General features: G+C 47.2%; 3 protein-coding genes across 3 annotated transcripts; 2 read left to right on the forward strand and 1 right to left on the reverse strand.

The window, feature by feature from the left end:
* Positions 1–828: 828 nt before the first annotated feature.
* On the forward strand, positions 829–3,348 carry I302_108434 (uncharacterized protein; the record flags this gene model as incomplete). Its single annotated transcript, XM_065870670.1, has 6 exons — positions 829–1,058; positions 1,170–1,315; positions 1,386–2,107; positions 2,167–2,352; positions 2,412–2,894; positions 3,052–3,348. The coding sequence occupies 6 exons, from the start codon at positions 829–831 to the stop codon at positions 3,346–3,348; spliced, it is 2,064 nt and encodes a 687-aa protein (XP_065726742.1).
* A 593-nt stretch (positions 3,349–3,941) lies between these two features.
* On the forward strand, positions 3,942–5,771 carry I302_108435 (protoporphyrinogen oxidase; the record flags this gene model as incomplete). The annotated part of the gene is made up of 2 exons (XM_019193793.1): positions 3,942–4,223; positions 4,443–5,771. The coding sequence occupies 2 exons, from the start codon at positions 3,942–3,944 to the stop codon at positions 5,769–5,771; spliced, it is 1,611 nt and encodes a 536-aa protein (XP_019043916.1).
* Positions 5,772–6,199: 428 nt separating this feature from the next.
* I302_108436 (uncharacterized protein) lies at positions 6,200–9,933 on the reverse strand (the record flags this gene model as incomplete). The annotated part of the gene is made up of 13 exons (XM_019193792.1): positions 6,200–6,829; positions 6,889–7,410; positions 7,465–7,530; positions 7,591–7,716; positions 7,772–7,879; positions 7,938–8,045; positions 8,110–8,195; positions 8,277–8,386; positions 8,480–8,655; positions 8,790–8,913; positions 9,006–9,092; positions 9,172–9,283; positions 9,432–9,933. 13 exons carry the CDS (start codon positions 9,931–9,933, stop codon positions 6,200–6,202), a joined length of 2,757 nt encoding a protein of 918 aa, XP_019043915.1.
* Between the last annotated feature and the right edge of the window lie 75 nt (positions 9,934–10,008).

The following is a 10,008-nucleotide window of genomic DNA, read 5'->3' on the forward strand; positions in this document are numbered from 1 at the left end:
ACATGGCGTAGAAGCAAGGTACAGCCTTCTTTTTCGCTTCGAGTGCGAGTCATGACCTGTTCTGAACGCCATGATCGTCATCTCCTACATACTTGTCGTTGCATACCTCGATGGATGCATCTCGCACTCACACTTGCACTGTCTACATGCATGAGATCACTACTACATTAGAATCTAATATTGGCATATGTGACAACTACAAGTAAAACATTATTCCTTCCTTATTCGCGCCTCCCCTTTGTGGCTGCTGATGGTTGATTGTGTCTGTTGACGGGGTGGTGATCGGAGGAGGCACGCACTTCTCACTCACTCTCAACCTCAATTCACATCTACTTATAACATCATCTTTCTCTCTCTCTCTTTTCTCGACACTCTTCTTCCTTCTACTACACTTACTCTGCTCATCGCTCATCACTCATTTGCTCCTGTCACGAGAATTGCAAGCTGTTGTCATAATATACGATTCTCTAAACAACAACACCTCCTCCACCTCACTTACCCTAGAAATCCGAAACAATCAACAATCAACAACAAAGAGCCAAAGTGGATCAACATCTCACTAGCAAGAGAAGATAATCAAAAAACATTCACGTCTTTCTTTTGTCCTGCTCTTATTCATCGTTTCACCTCGACTCGCTACTCTCATATTATTCCGATACATATAATCAGAAGGGAGGTCTGCTGGATTCAGACTGATACCTAACCTTCAATTCCTGCAATATCAATAACGTCATTATCACTATCCTTCAACCCCGACAATATAATCACACTACCACTACCATCATCCATCTTCCTTCCCCCCTAGACATCAAGGTAGCACAAGCCAAGATGTCAATATACGATACAGAATTCTCAAGGAGGATCCGATCGTCCGTCCCCTCCTCTCCTAGAACGGCCCCTTCATCGCCTCGATACGACCTCCGATCAAATGGGAAGGGAGGGAATGGAGATGTATTTGGAGATATCACAAGTCCAATGAGGAATGCTTCGCCTAGAGCTAGTCCGATAAGTGCTAATGTGGGGAAAGGAAAGGGCGTGGTGAGGGAGTATGGTGATAGGTATGTTCACAACGTTTTCATGATCTCCCTAGCACTGGGAGAGATCTTCGTTACGATCGTCCTTTCACTCAACGTGGTGCGTCGACTGATCCTCGCTGATTGGGAATGTAGATTTATTCCAACAAGAGATGGGAGCGATATTCATGCTGCGTATCAGCTTAGTGCCGATGCGAATGGGATCACCGGGCAGATGGTGAGCAAAGTTAAAGGGAGGAGGAGAAGTAATCAGCACGCTTTTGATGGGGATGTCAGGAGAGGTAAGTTGCTCAAATACTGTCGTTGAAAGCTTTCAACTTACCTTGCTGATCCAAACGGTGAAATAAACAGAAGAAGCAAATGCGACATTCACCCAATTACTCAAAACGGAACTCTTCCCTCCATCTCAATCGCCTTCTCGAACCTCCTCGCCGGCTCAATCGCGCTCTCGAACGCGACATCAACAGCTCAGACAACCTATGACATTCGATACTAGTAACATCCCTACAAATAATCACTCTTATCCTATCTCTGGTGCAGGTGACACACCGTCCCATCATTATCCGCCACCAGCAGCTACATCAAGTGGAGAAAGGGGTAGGGAAATGTCACCTGCAGCTACTCTTCCACCCTTACCTATGCACGCTCCTTCAACGCCTACATCTGGGCACGGTAGACCGCCAGGTGCTGGACCCAGTTCATCCCATCACAGAGCTCATCAATCTCAGGTCGCCTTGACTTCCGGTACGACACGTCCTGGTAATTCTCCGCCCAATTCTACTGGTAGGAGGTCAGCTTTCTCACCTCCCCCCGGAGGGAATGCACATGGATCGCCCTCTACTCCGACGAAGAAACGGATCCTCAACTTTACTTCTCCCGGTACCGTCAGGATCAATGGTGGATTGAGTGGTGTTACCGGATTGGGAGCGGATAGTCTGGACGATATGAACCACCCCGTATATAGTTTGAGTCCGGTGGGAAAAGAAAGTCAGAGAATGTTACTTAGTCCCAGGAAGGAGATCAGATCAATTGCAAAAACGCCTTTCAAAGTGCTTGATGCACCTGAATTAGCCGTGAGTTCAGCTCGCACTTGATTGAGGAGAAGTCATCAGCTAACAGAAACATACTTCAGGATGACTTCTACCTGAACCTTGTCTCTTGGTCAGCCTCCAACGTACTTGGTGTAGGACTCAATTCATGTGTCTACCTCTGGAGCGCTCAGACCAGCAAAGTCACGAAACTCTGTGATCTCGTGAGGGTCGCTTCTGACGGTCAAGCCGTCGACGATACCGTCACAGGACTGGAGTGGACCAATAAGGTAAGTACAATCTTATCACTGCCAAAGTACGAGACTGACTCTGATATGACGTGTTACAGGGAAGCACCCTAGCAATAGGAACGAACAGTGGTCTAGTCGAAATATGGGACGCAGAATACTGTAAACGGATTCGAACGATGTCAGGCCACACTGGTCGAGTGGGTGCTCTCGCATGGAACTCCCACATCTTATCTTCCGGATCAAGGGATCGAACGATCTTACATCGAGATACTCGTATCCCCGAACACTACATCAGGAAATTAGCGGGACATCACAAACAAGAGATATGTGGATTGAGGTGGAACCCCGATACCGACCAACTAGCCTCTGGAGGGAACGATAATAAGTTGTTTGTATGGGGTGGAACGGATAATAAACCGACTTGGAGATTTGGGGAGCACCGAGCGGCGGTTAAAGCGATTGCGTGGAATCCGCACCAGAGGGGGTTGTTGGCTAGTGGGGGTGGTACGGCGGATAAGAAGATTAGGTTTTGGAATAGTTTGACGGGGGGGTTGGTTAGTGAATATGATACGGGGTCTCAGGTTAGTCCGGTTTTTCTCCCATTTGATTGTCATCTTTTCTCTCGATTATTAACCTCACTGTGCGATATCGAGTCTGCATGGCTGTATAGAAGGAATATCGCTCAGAGGTATCTTCGAGATGGACAAAGCTGATATAGATGATGTTGCTGTGTTGTAGGTTTGTAACCTCATGTGGTCCCGAAACTCGAACGAACTAGTCTCCACACACGGATACTCCGGTGGACCCGTATCGAACCAAATCCATATATGGAAGTACCCCTCGATGACTCAAATCGCCACGCTCACCGGACATACTTACAGGGTATTGTACCTCGCCATGAGTCCTGATGGACAGACGATAGTCACTGGAGCGGGGGATGAGACCTTGAGGTTTTGGAATGCTTTTCAGAAGGCTAAGAGTGAGGTTGGGAAGGGGTTTGGAGATGGGATAGGGGTGTTGGCTAAGATTAGGTAGTGGTGTGATATCACTTTCAGCCACGCAGCAGGATCGAAGGAGATAAGGGAGGAAGTGTGGGTGGTAGAACATGGAAGAGTGGAAAGGACAGTAGTAGGGAGGTGATAGGACATTTTAGGGGAGTAGTAGTAGGTGTATATGTGTATAATGAAATTCAAGTATCAAGAGGACTGTACTATTGTTGTAGTACTTCATTTTTTTTCATAATTCCTTTTACGGTTGTTCGAGAAGATTTCGTCTTTCCCATTGCTTTGTGTTATAGATTATGTTCTGTTCTGTTCGTATACTGGTCTCATGTGTTATATAGTACTATACTTTACGAATTATATCATGATCAGTTCAAGTTCAATGCATGTCCCATTTATGCCCTGTACATTCACATTTACTCCTCACAGCATGAGAGATCGGCTCAACCCGGAATGGAATGACCTCCACTCGAAAAGTCCATCTACCATCGAAAGATCGCGATGTGTTCACAATTTGCTTCTTGTATGCATATGAGATATTTAACAGAAGTTCTACTGAATCTAACAAATCAAGACAGAAGTTTTACTCAATCTAACAAATCAAGACATGTCCCGCTAGTACGAACGATGCCCCCACCTCGAAGTATAACAATCCTAGGAGGCGGTCTCTCCGGCTTGACAGCAGCGTATAAACTATCCAAGCTCCTGCCTTCCAGCAGCGGATCAAAGATTACACTCATCGAATCTACCAATAGGATAGGAGGATGGATCAATTCTCAGAGGCATGAGGTGGAATACCTCGATCCTGATAGGAAAGGTGAGGTGATCAGTGGGGAGGTGACTATTGAGAGTGGGCCGAGGAGTATTAGGCCGAGGGGAAGTGAGGGTGCGAGGGGGATGTTGAGGTTGGTGAGTTTGTCTTGTTTGTACAAGGGTAGATATACCTCGCCTGAGAAATCTCTGTTTCTGTTTTAGACTGATGGGGATGTGCAGATAAATGATTGGGGGATAGACGTTTCGATTGTAGAGCATCACCAAACAAATAATCGTTCATCGCCAGATGGAGCACAAGCTTGGACCACACCACGGAGACTGAACCTAAAGCTAACACTTATCTTATGACCCCAGCTCAAAGACCTAGACCTCACATCCTCAATCCTGCCCATCCTCTTCTCCCACCCAGCAGCCAAGAACCGATTCCTCCTCGACCCATCCACCTCCCATCTTACCGCCTTACCCACCTCGCCCCTATCCCTCCTGTCTTCCAACTCCCCCCTGCTCAAAGGTCTCCTCCCTTCCGCGCTCAAGGAACCTTTCCACCCCCAGATACAAGGTGTATCCGATGAATCGGTCGATTCATTCTTCTCTAGGCGACTCTCACCGGCCATAGCTCGGAACCTAGCTTCATCGATGGTTCATGGGATTTATGCTGCCTCTTCTAAAGATCTATCTGTACGATCTGCTTTTCCAAGTTTGTGGGACGCAGAACAGAAATATGGGAGTGTCGTCGTTGGTATGCTCAGCGGTGGCAGCCCAAGTAAGAAGAGTAAAGCCGAAGTAGAGAGGGAGGAAGAGGAGTTGGGAGAGCTGGGAAGGGAAAGTAAGAAATGGAGTTTGTACGGCTTGAAGGGGGGGTTGAGCAGTCTGACGGATAGGTTGTATGAGGAGATCCAGCGGAGTGGGAACGTGGAGATCAGGTCTAATGAAGCTGTCAAATCTATAAAATCCCTGTCACCCTCTCAGACATCTCAAGAAGGAGGTAACGGGATGGTAGAGATCGAAACTACCCAAGGGAAATACACAACCGACCACATAATCTCAGCACTATCATCCTCAACTCTCTCTTCCCTCCTTTCCGACCGACAATCCCTCTCTCATCTAGATACAAACCCCTACACCTCCGTAGGCGTAGTCAATCTCGTCTATCCCCTCCCACCACACCAGATCCACCCAGCAGGTTTTGGGTACCTCATATCTCGTTCTGATCCTTCTTCCAACCCCTACGGTGTATTGGGAGTGATATTCGATTCGACCGCCATACCCTTATCCACCGATGTGAGGGGAATCACCAAATTGACTCTAATGATGGGTGGACCATATTGGTCTTCATACTCTCCCAATCTGATTCCACCAGGGTCGAATGAGGAATTGATAGAAAATAGTATAAATCACTTGAACACCGTTTTCCCCCATTTGAGGGGTGTCGAACCAATATTGAAACTGGGTAAGATCAATTGGGATTGTATACCCACCTATACACTCAATCATGGACAGAGGTTACGGGATCTGCACAGGCATATACGGGATGGTGAATGGGATGGGAAGTTGAGTTTGGTAGGGAACGCTTATGGGGGAGTGGGGCTTAATGATTGTATTTTCTCGAGCGAGGGGGTTGTGAAGGAGTTGATGAAGGGGAGTAAGGTAACGGGTTTGGAGAGGTGGGAGACTTGGGAGTGAGCTGAATGTGAGGGGATACCGTAGATTGACCGATGCTGGAGTAAAAGTTCGACATGTTATCAGGAAGAAGGACCATAGCATCAAGTGATTCTAGGCATAGCATTCATTACTTTCACGAACGGTTCATCTCATAAAGTCAGACAGATATATGCAAGGTACCCAAGCCCAAGTCAGGGGATACCGCTGTCCATACTGGAGTCGAGCCTCGATTGTCAATCCCATTTTCATGAGATCATCAAGTTGAAGGATGGCATCTCGAAATCGAATGTACGTCAAACGTTTCGATGCATCCTCATACCTTCTAATGAATCTTGCGAATCTTCCCATAGCAAGATATGTGTATGACTACATCACTAAAAATAAATTACTTGAACTTCACTATGCCCTTCCACAAGACGACTTCGACCCCCGTTCCAATCCATTCATTACTACTTCTCCGGAGATCTTTGATTCTGATTATGTGGCTGATTCTGATGGCTCATCCCATTAACCTTCCCCAAAGTAGAAAGATCCAACCTCTCAACGGTATACCCGCCATTCATCTTCTTAACAGTGACAGGTGCAGATCTAATTTCATCTACTGGACTTCTCGCTCTCTCACCTCCATTTCCATTGCCGGTAATCGAAGGTACACTTTCTTTCCTCCCTCCTCCCCTGGACGCAGAAGATGGACTTTGGTCCAGGTCCATATCCATGTCAATGTCCATATCGTCCTTACCGAAAATATCATCCATCAATTCCCCCTGTGTCCCCTCGGTGGGAGTTTCGATGATTGTCCCACTTGGTGTAGGCGTGTTCATCGTCCCATTACCCCCCTCCACTTTGAGGGTCCTCGAGGAAGTAGATGTGGATGTTGGAGTAGTCGACGTGGAAGGTTGGTTCTGGTTTGGGTTGATTTTCCGTAATTTGCCTTTCTCTTTTAGACGCTTTAGAACCTTATGTGTGAATTCCTTGGTGAATGATTTCATCTTTGCTTTCTTCTCTTCAGATAAGGTTGGATGTCTTGTAGTCGAATATGTATGTCCCTTCTTCTCCTTCTCTACCAATATACCAGTACACTATATCACCCCGAGTCAGCTATCCCTTTCACCTCATCGGTACAAGTGATATAACTCACCTCCTTGGCATATCTCTTGAAGGTATCATGTTCCATCTGTTCCTTGTATTTACTCATACTTCTCACAACCACCTCTCCAACAAGCTTGGTCAATCTCTTCTCCTTCTTGGCCTCTTCATCCTCCTCGTCGTCTATATCATAATGCGATCTTTTCTGCCTCTTACGACGTTCATCTTCCTCAATCACCATACTGCCCGATCTACTAGATTCAGCAGCAGGAGATTCGGAGGGAGCAGGATTCGATACTGCCGATTGGATGTTCTGCTGAGCGAGAGCGATGATAGCGTCTAACTTTAGTCGATCGGAAGATTGAGATACAGGTAGGGAAGGTCTGGATGGAGGCGCAGGAGGTGGTGGGCGTGGTCGATGGAATGAGGGGATCGGTATACGTGGTCGGACTGGTGCGATGTCCAGTTGGATCTGAGTGGTGTTCTCCCATGCATCCGGACGACGAGGTGTTGATGTCGAATGAGAGGCTGCTTCGGCTATGGTGGTTGTGCCAGCTTCATCTTCGGCGTCAAGCTAGAATGAAGGGTAAGCGAGACTTCCCGAACATGCATTTTCATTGAGACTCACGGTAGCTAGTTTCTTGACTCGAGGAATCTTGTACGATAGTTCAAGAGTGGACCAGTACTCGAGCAGCTATCGGGCGAAATTAGCGCGACCATCCGGTTTCCGCTCAAGATGTAATCCAAGACTGACCTGCTTAGCAAGGTTGCTAACCTCCTCATCCTGGCTATCCTGTAACTTCTTGACTGGCTCTTCAATATTGGAATCTTCAATCTTATTTCGTATCTGCAACTTCCATTTACTCATACTTTCAAGCGCCTACATATCCACAAGTCAGCTTTGAGGACATGGCTTCTTGCTAGGTGACACTTACCAATAGTACAATCTCCCTGTCATCCGCCAATTCAGCCAGAACCATACTCATCAGACTGAAGCCGTGCATCCGACCAAGTTGACGTTGTACAGCAGGTTCTTCCGTCATCTGTTGTCAAGTGTTAGCCTCGTCGATACAGGTTCAAATGGATTAGAAAGTCGCCTACCTTTATACGCTGCAGTAATCTGGACATCATAGTCTTATTCTCCATAGACTGACGCATGGCAGCCGCGACTTTCTGCACTTCTGGCTCTTCGATCGGTCGTAGCGTGGGCTAATTCAAGACGATCAGTCGGCTACTCAAGCGAAGTCGTTTTGCGATGCCTAACTGGACTCACCACGAAATCCTCGTCGAGTTGACGAGACTTCTTCTTCTTGTTACCTTTCATGCCGTTCGCCTCGACCTCGTCGGTGATACCTAGGGCTATAACGGTAGAGCATGTCAATCCTAGTCCATATCCGTACTAAAACATGTCGATGAGCCAAGGGGAAAATCGGCACCCACCATCAAGGAACAGATCATTCATAGTACTCAAGCTGACATCCGTCTGGGTCTTTCCACCAATCGTTCCCACACAATTGGGTTCTCCGCAATAACAGATCTGAGCATCGTGACTATTCCGCATATCAGCTTATCTGATCGCCAACAGGTAGCATGTAAAAAGAAGGACTTCTCCTCAAGGTATGACGAAACTTGATCTCACTCACCCATATCGATCAACATTGTAGTTGAACGTGATCTCTTCACCTTTCACAACGTCCCTCTTGGTGAAGATACCCATACGCAACCTCCGTCCCACCACCCATTTCTGCACTTCTGAATTTGGGTTACACGAGTGATTGGCAAATCTTCCTATACCGCCTTTCTTCGTAGCGTCGATGTACTATGGGACAATTGGGTAAGCATACGCTAGTGCACTTGTTCTTATGCCGTTTCCGAGCCTCCAGACAACTGTGGATCCCGTACGCATGTCGTTTGCGGGATGAGGATGATTGAAAAGCCAGAAACACAACCCACCTCCTCCTTCTGCAACATCATAAAGTAAAAATGCCTAATTCCCTCATCCGCATACTGCTGCATCCTCTTCCTGAATGTCTTTTCAGCTACCACCTCACCTATGTATTCGTATATCAGGGTGTTGCTGGAGAGTGAGCGACAGGGAGTCAGCTTCAAAGACTCATGATGACGCTTGAAGATTTTGAGATATGGTGAGGGGAGGGGAATGACACATACGAAGGTATCGCCGATCCAGCTCTAAGTCCAAAACCCTTTTTCTCCGTCAACACCACCTCTACATTCGCGTATTGCTTTCTGCTGAACCTGTTGAAGGGAATTAAGTGTAAGCTACCACTTCATCTGTGAAGTCTCGCATGGGGGACTAAAGAGACGCAGGACTCACTGTTGATTATGACAATGTTTACCTGCCCTGCACTCCCCACCCAGACACTCGATGAATAACGCCCGATTTATACAATCTGATTCTGGTCCACAAGGGTCTGTATCTGGGTCGTCTATATTCCACCATCAGAGTATCAGCACAAACACCTTCTCTTTCCTCTGTCACTGCTTTCTTACACCAGTCTATCTAGCCCAGAAAGTCGCATGATATGATATACGCATCCCCACAGGATGACTGAAGATCGACCCAACCAGACTCACGCTTGTCGTAAACACAATCACAAACCATCATCTCATCCTGTTCCCTACTCAATCCCAACCCCTTACTCTCATAATGACATTTATCCAAACTCGTGAACGTCTCATGAGCTTCATCCCACGCTATGGGGAGATCATCAATCAACTGAGGAGGTTTCTCTTCGACTTTCACTTTCTTGGATCGACCCCTGCCTCCGCCAGAGGGCGTGCCAGGTAAAGGCGAGGAAGAGGAAGAGGAAGCTTGGTTCTCATCTTCAAGGAAGGTTTGGGTGTGGGTACGAGGTTTGAGATCTTCTTGGCCTATTGCTGAGGTTGGTGAGCGGGAGCATGACTGACGCGGTGTAGGTGGATTGGGGTTTGGTTCATCCGCTTTGAATAGATCTTCCAGCGTACTTTCCTGTGTCACTGCAGGGGTGCCCACGTCCATATCTAGTATACCCTCCTTCTCATCTAGTTCTAGCTCGGGCTTGATAGGTGATGGTAGTGGTAGATCTTCGTCGCTCATCATGAGTATTTGTTAAAATGATTTGTTGCCGCTCAAAGAGGTATTACCGTCTCATCGATAATCGATGTACTTCGT

Source organism: Kwoniella bestiolae, chromosome 7 (assembly GCF_000512585.2).
Source record: "Kwoniella bestiolae CBS 10118 chromosome 7, complete sequence".
In the NCBI taxonomy this organism is placed as follows: Eukaryota; Fungi; Basidiomycota; class Tremellomycetes; order Tremellales; family Cryptococcaceae; genus Kwoniella; species Kwoniella bestiolae.